The 19,094-nt window shown below is 36.9% G+C and overlaps 2 protein-coding genes across 3 annotated transcripts in view; one reads left to right on the forward strand and one right to left on the reverse strand.

Moving 5' to 3' along the window:
* Positions 1-3,981, reverse strand: part of LOC127869703 (ATPase family AAA domain-containing protein 5-like) — a 38,846-nt gene extending 34,865 nt beyond the window's left edge. The window contains exons 1-7 of the mRNA XM_052412359.1: positions 3,947-3,981; positions 3,672-3,720; positions 2,450-2,498; positions 2,018-2,128; positions 1,205-1,408; positions 508-670; positions 165-256 (exon numbers count right to left, since the gene is read on the reverse strand). Coding sequence (XP_052268319.1) covers positions 165-256; positions 508-670; positions 1,205-1,408; positions 2,018-2,128; positions 2,450-2,498; positions 3,672-3,720; positions 3,947-3,981 — 703 coding nt within the window. The remainder of the gene's footprint in view (positions 1-164; positions 257-507; positions 671-1,204; positions 1,409-2,017; positions 2,129-2,449; positions 2,499-3,671; positions 3,721-3,946) is intronic.
* Positions 3,982-12,093: 8,112 nt separating this feature from the next.
* On the forward strand, positions 12,094-17,438 carry LOC127866879 (uncharacterized). Of its 2 annotated transcripts, none has more exons than XM_052407708.1 (2): positions 12,094-12,737; positions 15,434-17,438. In XM_052407708.1, the coding sequence occupies exons 1-2, from the start codon at positions 12,252-12,254 to the stop codon at positions 15,815-15,817; spliced, it is 870 nt and encodes a 289-aa protein (XP_052263668.1). In that variant the 5' UTR covers positions 12,094-12,251; the 3' UTR covers positions 15,818-17,438. The 2 variants fall into 2 exon arrangements, with proteins under 2 accessions (XP_052263668.1, XP_052263667.1); XM_052407707.1 differs by having other exon boundaries at positions 12,107-12,764.
* Positions 17,439-19,094: the final 1,656 nt, after the last annotated feature.

Genomic DNA, 19,094 nt, shown 5'->3' on the forward strand with positions numbered 1-19,094 from the left:
TTCAGCAATGAAAGCCAAATTTAGACCAATCAGGCTCATAACATATATATTTTCATTAGCCCAGACTGAGCATTGACTGGGCATTACCTTAATGTCTAACTAGAAAATGACCAGTTTGTGGCTTAAGGTTATTGTCAAAATGCAGAACTCCTATTACCGGTTACTTAAATACTTGTATCTGCAATTTACTACCTTTAGTTTTTTGGCGGCCTTTCTTTGGGCCTCCCTGTCTTCACTGCTGCTACTCTTGGGGCATCTACAAAACACAAGCAATGTCTGCATATGGTGCGCACAGGCTTATCTGGGACAACTCTTTATGCACATGCAATTAGCCAAGTTTTCAGAGAATGAGGATCAATTTATTTTTTCTCTAAGCTAATAGTTTGAAAATTGCCTTTAATATTTGTAATAAGATAAAGAAATATATTTCCTCAAGATTTTGTCTGCCTTTCCAACTGAAGGATGTGTTGTAAAACGCAAGTTTCACCAAACAAAATGTGTGCATACCTTTTCAGTTTAATTTTTATTGGTGTTAAATTGTCAGCATCCATTTGGAAAGCCTCAACTTTGTATCGCTTTCTCTGACTGCGTCTTGGTTCTGAACTGTCTCCGTCAGTCAATGTTTCATTCACCTCAACTTTCCTTTTGCCCGGCTTCTTTCTGACATCAACTGGTGTAGCAAATACATCAATGTCACTTACAGTAATTTTTGTCTCATTTTCAACAGTTACACCTTCTGTTTTAGTTTTCTTTTTTCTAACCTTTTGCTTTGCTTCTGATTTTGATCCCTCCTTTTTACCCACAGTATCACTATGCTTTGTTTCTAATTGTGATCCCTCCTTTTTACCCACTGTATCACTAACAATTTTATCAGTATTCAAATCTTTTTGGGTCTTCTCAGGTTTTGAGCAGGCCAGCCCAGTTTTACCAAAACTTAGTGTGGATTGTGTTTTTCTTACAGCAAATAATTGTTTATTTATTTCTGTCCTATTAGCAGACTGTTCATTTTTATCTGTTTTATCATTTTCACATTTACTATCAACCTCAACTATAATTATACTTTCTTCCTTTTCAATTTTCCCATTTTTTACTTTAAGAATTTTATTTTTTGTTTCAGGTTTTTTAGTTTTTGTTTTGTGATCTGGTGTGGATGTCATTAAAGTAAAAAAAATCTTTTCCTTTGTCTCTTTCAACAATTCAGTACTTTTGTCTTTTTCAATTACCTCCCCATCAACATCATCATTCTCCCGTATTTTGTTTTCATTACCTTCAACCTGTTCAATTTCCATTAAAACACCATCATTATTGTCATTTTCAGTTTGACTTTTTTCAACAAATTCTAGGTATTCTGTGTAAGACATTTCTTTTGGGTTACTGGCCACCGGTTTTTTGTCTTCCTCATTTTGTTCTAGATTTTTAGTAAATTTTTTGTAAGACAACGTTAATTCTTTGTTTTTCTTATTTCTCTTTATTTTGTCTTTGTTTTTCTTATTTTGCACAATGTCACTACATTCATCCTTACAGTCACCACTTTCGATTTTATCTTCCGACTTTTTATCATCATCATCTGCCTCTACATGTTTCTCTTCATTTGTATCTGATGGATTTTTTGCAAAGCTTATCTCGTGAGTTTCTTTCAGTGCTGTTCCTTGGTGCTTAGGTTTGTGACTGTGTTTGTGTTTCTTTCTGTGCTTCTTTTTCTTTGAAACAGAAACGGTATCTTCTTGGACTTCTTTCAGCAAATTTACCATGTCTTCCACTTTAAGAGAACACTTTTTGTGTTTAACTTCCTGTTCATTGGCAATTACCTGTTTATTCGCTGATGTTTCATCTTTCTCTGCTGTTTCATTTCTAGATCCAGTTTTTCTTTCCCTTTTCATAATTGGTTCATTTTCCATTTTCAACAAACTGTCTTCTTTAGAAACACTCCTGCTTTTTCTTCTTTTTCTAATTTTACTTTTACTAACAAATTTTTCGTCTTCTTTATCCTTATTGGTATTTTTGTCATTTACTGTACCTGAATCACAAGTTATGTCAACCTTTTCATCAGGAACTTGTTTCAGTTCTCCTCTAGTTTTATTCACTGTGTCATCATCATTGATAATAGCGGGAATGCTACAGCTTGAATCTGACAGCAGAATAATTGAATCATCTTCATCTTCACACTTGGAAACAGCACTTAACTTTTTTTGTGGTTCCAACCCAGCCTTTTTTTCTTTATGCTTTGATTTCTTTGCTTTATTGTTAACCACTTGTTCTTTACCAATATCCACTAGGCCTACTGCATTTTCTTTATCACTATTGGCAAGTGGAGAAATATTATTATTAACAAGTATTTCTTCAGAATTGACAGGTTTACTCAAGGGACCCTTGCCAAAAAATTGTAACAAACTCTTTTGTTTGTGACCAATTTTTTTTTCTGGAGTTTTGAAGAAGTCAGATATTTTACGATGATTTGCAGCTTTGTCTTCCACAGGTTTCTTTTTCTTTGCAGAGTTCTAAAAAATAAAACACAGAACTTAAAGTTATACTTCTAACTTGCTAAATAACCCATCATGGGTCTTGTTTTTCTTTATAATTTAGGCAAATACTAGAATTAACATGCTTTCATCAGCATATTTTTCTTCAAACAAAGTACAGAAATACTAGACACAATATAAGTTTATAGCAGCAGTCTCGCTTAGATTTTAAAACAGGTGTCGCAAGACTCCTTAATTGGGAAAAGTTGGAGTCCAATATGAACAAGATGCGTTTGTGAAACACAATGTCCCCCTATATGACGTTTGACCTTGTAGGATGACCTTGACATTGACCCTTTACCACTCAAAATGTGCAGCTCCATGAGATACACATGCATTTCAAATATAAAATTGCTAGCTTCAATATTGCAGAAGTGACATTACATGAGCAATTTTGACCCATATATTTGACCTTAAAGGATGACCTTGACCTTTCACAACTCAAAATGTGCAGCTCCATGAGATACACATGCATGCCAAATATCAAGTTGCTATCTTCAATATTGCAAAAGTATTGATAAAATAAGCGATTTGGGCCACATATATTTGACCTCTGACCTTGAAGAATGACCTTGACCTTTCATCACTCAAAATGTGCAGCTCCATGAGATACACATGCATGCCAAATATCAAGTTGCTATCTTCAATATTGCAAAAGTACTCATAAAATGAGCGATTTTGGTAACATATATTTGACCTCTGACCTTGAAGGATGACCTTGACCTTTCACCACTCAAAATGTGCAGCTCCATGAGATACACATGCATGCCAAATATCAAGTTGCTATCTTGAATATTGAAATACTGCAAAAGCGTACATTAAATTAGCGATTTTGACCCATATATTTGACCTTTGACCTTGAAGGATGACCTTGACCTTGAGCTTTCACCACTCAAAATGTGCAGCTCTATGAGATACATATGCATGCCAAATATCAAGTTGCTATCTTCAATATTGCAAAAGTTATTGCAAATGTTAAAGTTGGCGCAAACAGACAGACAGACAGACAGACCAACCAACAGACAGGGCAAAAACAATATGTCCCCCACTACTATAGTGGGGGACATAAAAAGAAGGAGTTCCATTGAATATTCCACAAAAATGGACAAAAATGCAAGGACAGTTTGTGTGTGTGGTTACTGCTTTAAGTACCTTATTTTGAAGGTCTTGTCCACTATCCACCTCCATGTTTAGGCTTTCCCTGTAAATATAGAAATTCTAAACTTAGCAAAACCAATATTTTTAAAACATTCCAATATACAATGTAGTACAGCTGGGCATGGTGAGATGTACCTTCCAGGTCCATCACCGTTCAGGTTGACATAATATATGTAAAGCCTTATTGTGGAAAAATTCAGGGGTGATAAATGTGTTAAAAACCATAAGCCCTACATGGTTACCAGCTTACAAAATTCAGGTGGTCTTACTTTCCTGTTTTTGCTCCCTTGGCTGCCATCTCCATTTAATTCTCAATATAAAGCTATCATGACTTATTGTTTTTAATTTATGTCTTAAATCCTCTTTGTAAACTGGTATACACTTATTTGATAGTTGCTTTTGATGGTATGTCACTATTGTCAGATTTGTTTATTCATGTTTGATTGAATATAAGTGCTGCCTTACCATTTTACCGCGGAAATACCTAATGTGATGATAATAATGACAAACATTGGGGTTGTTTACGTTGAGACTGAATCTGAATCGATAGATTGCAGTACCTTGTAGGGTTACCATAACTTTAAATGTCGCTTTTTATGATTTTTGACTGGCGCGACTTTATAGTTATGGACCAATCCCATTAGGAAAGTCAACCAGAAATTCTAGAAAAGTTGACAGTTAACATAGACTGGTCTAGAACAGCTTTTAAATGCAGTTATTGGTCCAAATTAACCACTTGATCGGAAAAAAATGACATTTTTCACATTTAACTGATATATTCACAAAATACTATCTTAAACATTAAAAATGTATATATTCTGCTCTTACATATCGAGAAAAACAGCGATGTGACAGACTTTCTTGAAATGCGAATCTCCCGAGATTTAACAGTCATATGACGTTATTTCTATTTTTAGTAACATACCATGTGCTCAAGTGTTTTCAAATTCAGAATGACATTTCCCGGTAGTTCAGATTATTCTGGCTTGTTTTTTAAACAAATTGTAGTGTAAATACAAACTCAAAGTAAATATTATTTAAAACTATCTGATTCACACTGAAATCAGTCTTATAATCCACCAGACGTAAGTTGTTAATCACAAATAATAGATTTCAGAAAAAGAAAGTAATGTTTACAATTTCAGCATAAAATGTCAAGGTCGATCTGAAAGTATCCAAATTAAAACTCGTCACGTGACAAAGCGACAATGGCGTCAAAATTGTGATTTTCAGACCAATGAGAGTTATTTTCATCTATTGTAAGATGCATTTGAAACATCTGAACCTTAAAATATTCCTCGATGCAGTAATTTATATTCATTCACCAATATATGTAGAAATGTATCTATCTGTCTATCTTCCATTAAGGTCGAACCCCTTTTGAGGACTTAGACCTGTCGCGCGTGGACCGACAAGAGTGTTAGTAAGTCTGAAATAAAAGCAGGGACTACCCTAGGACTTAAAAATAGGGAGAAGTGACTCCTCCTTTGTTCTGAAACAGGGAGAAGTTTGGAAAATCAGGGAGACGTTTGTGCAAACAATATCAAAAACAAAGCGTGTTTATTTTACAACTTTTATTATTTCTATCATTATACTATGTTTATTTGTACAAACAATAAATTCTCACTAAAATCTTCTTCATCATAACACATTTAAGTCATTTAACACATTTAAGTCATTTAAGATATGTTTCCGGTAGCACCTTTTCATCACATATTTATCATCATTATATTATCATCATCCCTATGACTGCTTTTGTGACAAAACACAATCTTAACCCTTTGCATACTGGGAAATTTGTCGTCTGCAAAAATGTTGTCTGCTGAATTTATAAAATTAGCATTTTTTTTTATTTTTTTCAAAGAATACTATCAGAATAGCAAACAGTTTGGATCCTGATGAGACGCTACGTTCTGTGGCGTCTCATCTGGATCCAAACTGTTTGCAAAGGTCTTCAAAATTCGGTTCCCGCACTGAAAGGGTTAATGCATGGAACATCTAGTACATGTATATCTATTACTGTTTATCCGAATACTTTACATGTCCGTAATATGTTCACTTAAGAATGCCTTACCTGTTTACTTTAATAATCAACATTTTCCTTGTTGCTATCTGGTTTAACAAACCTTATCAAATGTTTGTTAAATCCAGTTAATGCTTTCTCCATTATTGAATCACCATTACTTGTAATATGAATCGCCAGCTTTGAATTGAACGCGGGTGTAATGTTACAATTAGTCCGCCATTTGCAACGTTGATGGTCATGACATAGCAATTTAATTCTACTCGGATAATTTATATCTAATCGAGGAAATGTGTTTGCTCAATATTTATGTGTAGTATTATGACTTATAGTATAAACAAGAGCTGTCACCATCGGATGACATATGCCCCCTATAAACTCTTTGATAGAAGTTATAGCATTTTTCGAAAGGCAGACCCCAAGTTCAAGGTCAAGGTCACAGGGGTCAAAACTTGTGTGCGTATGAAAAGGCCTTGTCCATATACACATGCATGCCAAATATGAAATTGCTATCTGAAGCAACATAGAAGTTATGAGCATTTTTCGAAATCTAAACGCAAAGTGTGACAGACAGACGGACAGACGAACGGACAGTCCGATCACTATATGCCCTCCAAAGGGGGCATAAAAATGTCTTAAAATATCAAAATAAATCAGAAAGCCACATAAACTAGAGAGCGGACAACATGCTTAATCCTTGAAATGCACTAAGTGACCCCGTGACCTAGTTTTAGACCCGGCATGACCCATATTCGAACTTGACCTAGATATTGTCTTGATACAACTACTACCCAAGTTTAGTAAAGATCAGATGAAAACTACTTCAATTAGAGAGCGGACACCATGCTAAATCCTTCAAATGCACTAAGTGACCCAGTGACCTAGTTTTTGACCCGGCATGACCCATATTTGAACTTGACCTAGATATTGTCTTGATACAACTTCTGACCAAGTTTAGTAAAGATCAGATGAAAACTACTTCAATTAGAGAGCGGACACCATGCTAAATCCTTGAAATGCACTAAGTGACCCCGTGACCTAGTTTTTGACCCGGCATGACCCATATTTGAACTTGACCTAGATATTGTCTGGATACAACTTCTGACCAAGTTTGGTAAAGATCGGATGAAAACTATTTGAATTAGAAAGCGGACACGAAAAGTGTTACCGACTGACCGATGGACAGTGCGAAAACTATATACCCCCTTTTCTTCAAATGGGGGCATAAAAAATTAACTGTGATTCCAGTTTATATAAGATGGGTGTTACTCGTAATTTTCTGTGGATTAACAAACTGACAAAACTGGCTGGACTTTATAGTGGATCTACGCAATTTATAGACCTTTGATCAAGTTTGTTTTTCTTGAATTATTTTTGCCGACTTTCTTTAACCGTGCTGTCTGCCAAAAACCTGCAATTATCAGATGGTCAATCAATTATCATGTAATCAGTAGACAACTTGCGGCACGCGCGAAGAGGCACGAGTGTGTTGTTATAGCAACCAATATTAAGGGGACTGCTTTGTCACGGTCAATTAACGATCCGTGCGGGGGGTAAATTGTGTCACCGTTAGATAAACAGCAAACAATAAACTTGCTTATCGCCTGCGGGCGGTAGCACGCCTTAGCAAAAATAATCGGGCGGCTTGATTTGCGCTTTTCCGGTCTTGTTTACTCAAAAAATCGGGCGACTTTATCTTCGCTTTTCTGGGCTCGTAGGGCGAAATCACGGGCGTAAGAGCGAAATTATCGCTCATAGTCGCACGTAGGGTAGTCCCTGAAAAGGATATAAAAGAGAGAATAAGAGTGTTAGTTATTAAAAACAGGTTAAAAACAGATCAGGTATTCTATGGGGAGATTATGTTCTACCCGGCTAACAGCCAGGCTGAACTCAGGTCCAGGGAGGTTAACAATGTCGGGAGGTAGAGCATTCCAGTGGATGATTGTTCTGGGAAAGAAGGAAACTTATGGCAATCAGTTGTGGTTTGGATGTTCTGGAATGCTTTTGTATGGGAGGTTCTTGATGGTCTAGTGATTGGTTTGAGGTAGTCAGGTATAGGAATGGCTACCTGGTTATGCAGGATGTTGTGAAACATAACCAGGCGCTGGTCAATACGGCGGAGGTCAAGGCGTCGCCAGTTTAATGAAGTAAGCAGTTTAATGAAGTTAATGAATGTATCCAAGAAAATGAGCATTCTTTGATTTATAGCGTGACATAAATATGTTACGACTCTGGTTGACTTTCGATACGGGGTTGGCTTCAGCGTACAGGTATGTCAATACTATATAAACTGTACGCTGAAGTTTCTTTAGCTATGGTAGCCAGAACTACCCATTGGGCTATAAAGCTTAGAATTATTGTAACTACAGTGTTTCTTAGCATTTTCAGTTGTGATCAAGTTTTGACAAAAGCCGGCGCATTGCAACTCTCAGCAATCCTTTGGGTTATAAAGCTGAGAGTTGAATTGTAGAAAATAAACTGGCGACCCAAATAAACTTCGACCAAAAATTTATCCCATTTCAAAATCAAATGCTTGATAAAATAGAGAGACAGTAACATTGAAATCGTATAAGCAAACGCAAATCTCATGGAACAGTTGGTCGATACATACACATTGAACTTTCAAACACCGCACTTCAAATTTTTTTTAAAGAAACACTTAATTTTCAAAAATATTGGTTGTTTTCTTTCTTCCATACTTGGCGGGAGGAAATGAAAGTAAACTTCCGGTTGTTTGATTTGTTCCCATAGATTTCGTAACTTGGCGATTCGTGCCACGTTTAATTATATCATTTTAAAGGAGTTATTTATATTGTTTCCTGGCTTTATTTGCGATATTTCCATATTTCTTATTGTATGCTGTTTTTTTTATTACTCGTTACTGTGAATATTAAACTGAAAAGTAATTAATTAATTTGTACCTCGAAAAAGCAGACAGGCTTTCCAGTCAGCACAATGGTTGGTTCACTCGCTTGTTACCTTGGCAGCGCGAGTTTCAAAGCTGGAAAGTGCAGCCATTATTAACAAGAAATATCTTTTAACAAGTAATTCGGCGTAAATCCTGACTTTGAAATATAAGTATAAAATGTACGTTTTTTTTATATTTATTAAATTAAAAACTAAAGTTAAATTATTGTTGTGTTCGTTTGTTCACTTTATAGCCGCATATCTACCGCATGAAATCTTTCGTATGAAGTGCACGAATATAAAAGCACATTATAGTGTTCGTAGATCTAAATTGTACTATGTAATATTTGTCATCACATGACTGATTCATTCGGTACCCCTCGCAGATTATCATAATCGGACTCGGGAGAAATACGGGTTGAAAGTAGTCCGCCCACGTGCTACCATTCTAAGAATGTTACAACAACAAAAACAATAACAACGACGGCGTCCATAATTCCTGTAGAGTTTGTACTTGCTCTGGCTTCAGAGCATAGAAAATCCCCATTTTCATCTTTGCAAAATGTTAACAACTCGCAAAACCGGCCATGTTTGTTTTTACTATGTAATTTTGATTCGCGTAGGCCCGCGTAGGTAGACCGCAATACCGCTTCCGAAATGTGTATTTTCATACTATCTCCTTCGAGGTACTTATCCAATGTTTGACGGAAAGGGCCGAGAATGTGCGATTGATGACTGATTATGAATTTATTTCTTCGTCATCGAAACAAAAACGCATTTTTCCCAACAAATTCAAATAGCACTGTTACATCCGCGTCATGCAAAAATTGATCTTATGGCACATGCGGCCAGCGTCGCTAAATCGAAGTCTTGTCATTGGCTATGCTTTCCTTTATAAAAAATCACGCACGTGTTCGTGGTGTCTCCTTAGTATCCTCCTCAGCATGCATATCCTGACAAGACTGTGTGGATGTGCAGACTGGGCTGGAGCTATGCTGGCAGCATATTGCATAAGACCCATTTTCGCATGACGCAGGTTTATAACAATTTCATCGCGTCTTGTAAATGGAACACCAAAACCACGATCCTTTCTGATTTAAAATTGAAGTCACACTGTGATATTAATCGTAAACTGGCAAACGTCGGTAGCCTAATCTGGCTTGAAAGACAAATGGAATTTACATATAGTTTTTTTTTATTAATTTGTTTTCCTAAAATTCGTGCTAATTGATATATTGAAAGCAACACTGTGTTATCAACATAGTGAATTTATTGACAGTATAATCCGTCTGCCCCTGACGATTAACTGACTCAGCAGTGACCCTTCACGGCTTGGGGCATTGGGTATGGAACCGGAAATGTGTAAGTATAACTGGGCTAAAATGTTTATCCGTGTTTCGTATGAACATGAGGAAAGTAGTCCGCATTTCCCTACACCGAAGTACAGTGCTACATCCTATACTACAAAGACGCAGTGTTGTTGCTAATTTTCTGGGTAATTGTGCTCGAATCAGCCAATAAAAGGAATGGAGTGTACTCACTCTGGTCTGCTGGCGTTATGTTTAAAAGCTGGGTTAAACAGCTATGCCGAACAATTCAGCGTCATGAGTGGAAGGGGCTTATAAATAATGAGATGTCACAATGTGTTCGTAACACAAAACAGAAAAGCAGAAAAGCTAAAGCCGTGTAATAGCTGTAACATAAACTAGAAAAAAAGGAGCAGCCTTATAATGGACACAAAGTCTGAACCGAAAAATAAAAAATAACTGGAAACACAATTTATTTTATTTCTGTAAGAATATGATTGTTGTTGGCGTGAAGTATATATTTTTCATAAAGATGCCATCAATATAATGATTGCTTTTAAATAAATATATGCATGTATAACGGAATATGCATCGTTTCAATACATATCTACATTATACCTAGGACAAATACCGTCAATATAGCTCTGTCTGTCTGTCTGTCTGTCTGTCTGTCTGTCTGTCTGTCTGTCTGTCTGTCTGTCTGTCTGTCTGTCTGTCTGTCTGTCTGTCTGTCTGTCTGTCTGTCTGTCTGTCTGTCTGTCTGTCTGTCTGTCTGTCTGTCTGTCTGTCTGTCTGTCTGTCTGTCTGTCGGTCGGTCGGTCGGTCGGTCGGTCGGGGTCGGTCGGTCGGTCGGTCGGTCGATCGGTCGGTCGGTCGGTCGGTCGTACCTCACGGATGAGAGACAGAGAGAGCGTATTGAAACAGTCTCATGACCAATATATAGGAACCGTGGCACTTCAACATTAATTATTTTAAAGAGGTAATGGTGAAGTTGGGTATGAACATAATGGTAATACTTTATTGCAGATTAAATAATATTGCATACTAGTATTGTGTCTCGCCCTGGGAGAATGGGGTTTAATGCATGTGCATAAAGTGTCATCTAAGATTAGCATGTGCAGCCCGCCGCAACTAGATTTTCGGTAAGAAGAGACTACATTTGAATAAAAATACAATACTAGCGTAAAGTGTTGTCACTGATTAGCCTGTGCGGACTTCCGACGACACTTAATGCACAAGCATTAAACCCCGTTTTCCCAGAGCTAACTTCATAGTTCAGTAACTGTATGAATTTGTGTTTTTGTTTTTCACCTGTCCAAAATTTTAAAATTATACTTGTCGTACACATTTTTAAATGCTAACAAATTTATTTGTTACATAAACATGCTGTGACATCTTTGAAAAGACAGGTCTGTGATGTATCATCGGCGGTATGCACGTATGGTATGATACAAATTTGTTTTACATATGAGCCTCTTACTGGGAAAGCTCGGCTTCATAGCCCGCACAGGCTAATCAGGGACGACCTTTTCCGCTGAGATTCGATTGTGGCTTAAAAGAGACTTCCTTTAAGCAAGAAATTCCATCAAAGCGAAAAAATGTCGTTCCTGATTAGACTGTGCGGAGTGCACATGCTAATCCGAGACGACGCTTTGCGCACACGCATTAAGCCCCATTTTCCCACACCGTGACTAATTGTTAAGTGTGCGTCCCTTAAAAAGAGCACAGCCAACAAAATTACATGGTATGTTAGTTATTCTTTTTCCGATGTAGCTTTTTTTCAAAACGAGTTTAAACTTCATAATGATATTTCATTAAAAAATATATACACTTTTGAACAGGAAGTTGCATTTTATCTTACTAGCCAGATTTCAACTGACGCCGAGTAAACCTCTTTTTGCGTATCTACAACACACTCAAGCGTGTTTTATTTATTATTAGTTTTATTTATTATTAAAACATTTTAGATGAAAACTAAATGGTAATGTCAATTAACACCTCGCCTAAGATTATTAAATAGAACGCCATGTTTTGACTTTCCAACAGCAAGGCTTGAATAGCTGAATTCAAAAGAGCTTATAGTGTTATAGTAGTTGGACGGAGAACAATGTTGGAAAGCATAATATATTGCCGCAATGATCAGTCGGGTAGCCAACTTCAAATCTCTTTACAAAGATAAATCTATAAAGCCGCGATATATTAATAGGCATGTTTTGAACACGCTGATAGGGGATATTGTGCGTTAAATGATCATGGCCGTGAGATAGTGTAAATACTATAAGCTCATGAATGGATCGTAAATGCGATAAAGATAAATTGATATAATATTAAACAATAATGCATGTGTCAGAGCACAATACTTTAGCCAGTTATAAAGCCGCCAGCGGTGCGCTACCACCGCTCGTAGGATCTAAAGGTAATTCAGTGTTCAACTTAAAACAGACCGGAAAATGTGGACCTAACCCTGTGCCTGCGACCACAGCGACCATGGTGAGCCAGAACCAGCGAGGCTCCAGCTCCAAGAGCCTCATCTACCGGAGCATACCACCCAAGCCGCACACCTTCACCCTCTCTGATATGATCGGTGAGTCCCTCTCCCAGAACAGGGTCAACAAGAAGCTCGGACTCACTGGCAGCTCCTCCTCGGAGTTTGCAAAGCGCTTTATATCGCGGCCTACAACGCAACCTAAAGTGATTGAATTCAATGTGGGGAAAATATCTGCCCAGAAACGCCGACGGGGAATCAATGGATTTTTCCCGCCGGTTAAACTTCGAGGAACGTCGTCGGCCAAGTTTACGCCGCCTAGCACACATACGTCGGAGGTAGGCGTCGAGATACAACGTCACGGCGTATGGTTTATTTTTAACGTTACATCATCATCATCATCATCATCATCATCATCATCATCATCATCATCATCATCATCATCATCATCATCATCATCATCATTATCATCATCATTGTTAATACCGTGTTAAAAATGTGTTGTCGGACAAAAACAATTAGACTTAAAACAAAAAGGTTATATCGTAAATTTTGTTGTATATAATTCATTCAGTGGCGTTAAATTCTTGTAAATCACCTTTTATGTCACCACGACGATCATGGATTCAAGCATTACATTATTCCATTATAACTGGACATCTGACGTCGTAGCATCGGTGAAGGGAGTTTTCATGTAGCATTTATATAAGTCGATTGTTTGTACTTTCGGAGATTTTTCGGAAACAAAGAGAAAAAAGAAGGAAAATTTGATATAACGTAACATATTTGTTAAGTGCAGTATAACTAATAATTGTTAATTATTAGCCAGACATTTTGATGTTGTTTTTTGTTTAGGTTATTATATATATATATATATATATATATATATATATATATATATATATATATATATATATATATATATATATATATATATATATATATATATATATATATATATATATATATATATATATATATTTAATTTGAAATACTATCATTTTTTATTATTTTTTTTACAGACGGTATTCAAAATGAATTGCCCATATAAGATAACTATTTGGCGAACAATTAAATCCATAAACAGCAACAAGCATGAGAAACCCATCAAATGTGTTTTTTTTTTTACCAAATCGCTTATTTCCTTATAAACTTACTGACTATTGATTAACTGAGATGATAGAGAATAAGTGATTATTGACCAAAACCTTCGTCAAAACATTGGATTACAAAGGATTTTGCATTAAACACTGATCGATTTGCCAAAGTGAAATTATCAGTCATGTTTTCTGGTCGACATTTCTTGTTTGCCTGAATATTTCAGATTTGTTTACTATTCAATCCGGAGAATATAAGCCCACGATTATATATCATAGTCAATCTCATATTGTCGAGATGTTCATAATTTTAATCGCACCAATTGTAAAGACTTCGGACGATATGGGTCGGCCATTGTCTATTTAGATCTAGATATACCCCGTTATTGTATCCATGCATTTATGTTCGTTTAAAGTTAGATTTAAACTACCGATAAAAGAATTCCGATAACATGTAAACACTTGTATAAAAATAGAGCAAATTATACGTATGTACTCGCAGCAAATAATATTCTTTTCAAACGATACGTTAATTATAATTGTTTTTACCACGTTTTTGAAGTTTGGAGGGCCGAGCATTGAATAAATAGTGTGTTGATTATAATTACAGCTCTTTTTTAAAACGTTGACGCTACTTTTAAAAACAATTGTTTTATCGTATTCGCGTCGTAGGTATTGTCGTCGTCGCCATCATTCGCTACAAAAACATCATCTCAGTCATTATATATTCCAAATTAATTGCCGCAGGACGGATTTGCTGCCCGGGTAGCGCTATTGTTGAAACGTTCTTCTCACCTATGCGACCCGTGTTCAGTCCCAGCTCCCCGCGCATTTGAGCTTGGTGATGGTCTGCATACAGTACAGATGGGGTTTCACCTGCGGAATCCGCTCCCCCTCCTACCTCTCCAACAACCCCCATGGCCAGACAAAAAATGAATATCTTTCAATACAAACGAAATAGCAGGAATTGCAGATACGTTTCAAAATTCACCCTCTTTTTGTGCGTCTAGTAAGTAAATTCGATAGGAGTGCTGGGAAAATCTCCGGGTCCTCACGTAATGCAGTCTCGGGCGCGGAAAGACCTCACAAACTTTGTGCTACTTGAATAAAAAACTTTAAAAATGAAAAAAAAAAACGCTCAAATTTTATCACAAATGTATTATTAATGCTTTTGAGAATACGTTGAATTTAAAAGCGTATTGTATTAAAATACAAATTGCTCTTTGAGAGATATTGGTATTTTCTCAAGAATGTATGGATCTAGTAATTTTCGCGTTTCTGAATTCAAACAATACGGCCTGAGAAAATATTATGAAATCATGTTTTTACAGCAATGTCAATCAGCCTTTATCAAATTTCAAATTATAAGCTCACGAAGTGCTTCTGTACGTATTGATCCATGTTCGATACACTATAAACTTGGCAAGTCTTATGAAATATCTACAAATGACACAAAGCTATGAAGTTATACCAAGGTGAAGCACCAGGCATTCGAAATGCGTTTGTCTGAAAATGAAAACCAAGTTTTAAAATAAAGATTAAGATTCTTAATTGCCGAAAGGGATGTCAAAATATCAAAATGCCTCTTAAAGCAATGACTTTAATACTTACAAGTAAAAAACTTAAACATACGTCTTTATTACCACAACCGTACTTGATATTTATTGATACAAATTGTGCAGTCCGCACATGCTAAACAGGGACATTCGTTTATGGTATTTTGTAAGAAGGAAGTGTCTTATTAGCAAAATTCCGGTTTAGGCGGATAGTGCCGTCCCTGATAAGCCTGTTTGGACTGCGCGGGATATACAGACTAATCAGGATAATCTGGGACGCCACTTTAAGCAAATGCATCAAGCCCCTTTTTCCAGAGTGCGACTCATATGTAATCTGCTCTGTCGTACAAATGAACTGTTATGCCTCATGCATTCTTTCAGCCGGTTGCCCACGCAATGTCAGCCCCGCCTGTCCCGACGGCAACGACGACGACGGCGGCGCCGGGTTCCGCCCTCCAGCTCGTGCCCACGTCCTACTCTGAGGTGCGGCCCAAGTCCGCGTCGCGGTCCATATCGCGGGCGTCCCGGACATCGCGCCGCTCGTTACGTCAAACGCCGGAGTCGGTGCGGACAGCGCCTGCGCAAGATTCGAACATTGTGTACCCGGAGACATTTGAGTTCGATGAACTCAGTACCATGTTGGGTCCGAAGCGAGTTTTACCAAGACGAGATTTACCTTGGGTGTTTCGATACAAGGTGAAACGGAATATGAACGAATTGTCAAAAATAATGTCTACTAAACAGCCACCGTTGGTGGATGTTTGAAGGCCGTAAAAAACAACAACTTATTAGTTATAACATGGGAATATGTGTGTTGTATTGTGCATAGTGTTATAACTGGAATATGCGCATATAAACCTGTGCGAGCAATACCATTTATTCCTACAATCCAGTCTCGATCGGTAATCCGGTCATTAATTTGTTTGTTCAGTCTGAAACCAAACTTCACCGAGCACCAGTTTGCTGATAACTGCGTTTTTTCTCCTTAATTGAACTCATCAATAACACCAAAATAGAGGATTGGGGGAGAAACTGTTGCATTTGCATGACTATTTTATATAAGATACGATAGTTTAAAACTAAATTACTGATTGAGAAATAGACATGAAATGTTACCATTCTCTCAGATGTTTACTCCTTCTACTTGCTATTTAAACATAGCAGACGTTGAATATTTTATTTTCCGATGTTATACAATTTTAGCTTACCTGACCGCATTGTGCTTTTTGTAAGCTTTTCTGATCGCCGTTTGCCTGTCGTCGGTCGTGCGTCGTTAACATGTATCTTGTTAAATCTGTAGATGTCGCATTTCTTGACCAAATATCATGAAACTTGGTAAGAACACCTCTCCTTACAATATCTCAGCCGAGTTTAAAACAGGATCATGCTGGGTAAAAAATGACCACTGGGTTAAATTAATGAACAAGTTGGTTAACATTCCGGGTGTCAGACTGAGCACACGCATTGCCCAAATCGTTATGAAACTTGATGTGAACATTTGTGCGAATGATATCGCGATCGAGTTCGAAATTGGGTTATGAGGATAAAAAACAAGGTCACTATGCTGACTTGAAAAAAAAACGTTTGAAAACACCCGTTGTCAAATTTATCTTATATTTTATTTTTATAAGTCATATATCTGTCGATTTCTACACAGGATAACTGCAAACAGCAGGTCAGAATTTTTTTTTCGCTCGTCCACATTGACCCGACATTCGTGAACTCAATTAGCATACTGATTTCGTATAATTAGCATAACATTTACAAATGGATTCTTTCTTAATTTTAATTCGGTTAATTCGGTTAAGTTCGTGCACTTTTAGCACGAGTTTCATGAGACCATAGAGGTCCGTGCAAGGTTAATATTGACGAGCTGTACCATGTCAATATTATTTGCATATTACTAGTATAATAAACTCAGGCTAGCGGCAGATGGTCGTCGTGTTTAAATGAGTCGCGTTCTGAGAAAACTGGGCATAATGCATGTGCGTAAAGTGTCGTCCCAGATTAGCCTGTGTAGTCAGGCTAATTAGGGACGACACTTTCCGCCTAAATTGGATGTTTGCTAAGAAGAGATTTCATTTAAACGAAAAATGTAATATAAGCGGAAAGTGTCGTCCCTGATTAGATTGTGCGGATTGCACAGGCTAATCTGGGACGACACTTCTCGCACATGCATTATGCCCAGTTTTCTCAGAACACGACTCAAATGGTACGATACACTCAAAATCTAAAGTTACAATTGTGTTGTAACTATTGTTGATGCATTTATCGATTGATAAGCAGAAGACATTGATTGCTTTAAATCTTTTTTGTATACATATATATTATGTTTTTTGAATAATGCCGACATGTTTGTTGAAATATACTTAAACGTCTACTGTGATACATTTTTTTTCTTAATAAATTTCCAAAAAAGCGTAACCTTTTACATATTTACAATGATTATCATTTGAATAATTTAAAATCAACGCACAATCAAAATTGACACTTGCATTTTTCAATTCAGACTGTGATAAGGTCTATTCATTTATGTTAACAAATTGTACATCAACAAGTGCATAGGCTATGATGGAACATTTTCAGTTTTTGCATTTTCCAGTTGTCAGCATTACCTTTTAAATAATAGCTATTTTCGATTCTTTCTCGCGAAAAGTGTCACATTTTGACAAAAACATGTACAACAATAATTATTGAAGCACTTCATGAGAAAAAAGGAGTCAGTCCTACAGAATCAAGCGAGCCTCAATATGTGCAGTCCGAACAGGTCAATCAGGGATGACTCCCTCAATATGTGCAGTCCGAACAGGTCAATCAGGGATGACTCCTTCAATATGTGCAGTCCGAACAGGTCAATCAGGGATGACTCCTTCAATATGTGCAGTCCGAACAGGTCAATCAGGGATGACTCCTTCAATATGTGCAGTCCGAACAGGTCAATCAGGGATGACTCCCTCAATATGTGCAGTCCGAACAGGTCAATCAGGGATGACTCCCTCAATATGTGCAGTCCGAACAGGTCAATCAGGGATGACTCCCTCAATATGTGCAGTCCGAACAGGTCAATCAGGGATGACTCCCTCAATATGTGCAGTCCGAACAGGTCAATCAGGGATGACTCCGTTTTATGGCATTTTTCGTTTAAAGGACGCCTGTTCTCAAAGAAAATCTGATTTACCTGTGCGAACTGCACAGACTAATCATGCATAAAGACAAGTTTTCACAGACCGAGGATCATTCCAACTTACCGGAGCTCGTAAAATACATTAAAAGATATGAAAGGAGTGGAAATTAGTCTGAAGTGAAATGAAAAAACTCTTTTAAGGAAAACTGTTGATCAAGTTGCACGCAGGCTCGACCAACACATGTTTATAACATGTCCTTAAGGAACGAATACAAAATTGTTAAAGCGGATTATGGGCATTAAAAAAGTAAATACGAACAATGAACGTTTTAATACAACAGAATGCAAATTCGGATAATTAGGATACCTTTTTCAATACACATATACATGTAGCTCTATATGTTATCGCGGATAATGGAAAACATTTACAAACAATATACAAGCTAATGTTATCGCGGATAATGGACATTTCTATCAAGAAAGATCACTGTGTTATTTGAACTGAACCCCTCTGTATTAACATAGCATTATATTTGAATATTGATGGGTACTTGTACAATAATCACACTGTTTGCAAACCATTGTTTTCACATTAATTGTACGTGTCAATGCTGCCATCAGTGCTTATTTCTCTATCAATTCGCACTGTTTCTGTATCAATCTACAAGCTCGTGAAAGTTCAAGAGCTGCCATAAATCTGAACAAACACACCTACCAATCCTTCGCTGATGAAGAATTTACTTCAGAAGTGGACCAAACACGAGTATGTGGATATCTTTGAACAATATATCACCAAGCAGATATATTTATTATTCTTTCACAACTTACTATATAGATAATGTATACTAGTATACGAAAACGTTTTGCAAATAATGATACAAGAGTGTTGAGACCTAATACTTTGTATACAATTTGAGC

The sequence above is a fragment of the Dreissena polymorpha genome, chromosome 2, assembly GCF_020536995.1.
Source record: "Dreissena polymorpha isolate Duluth1 chromosome 2, UMN_Dpol_1.0, whole genome shotgun sequence".
Taxonomy (NCBI): Eukaryota; Metazoa; Mollusca; class Bivalvia; order Myida; family Dreissenidae; genus Dreissena; species Dreissena polymorpha.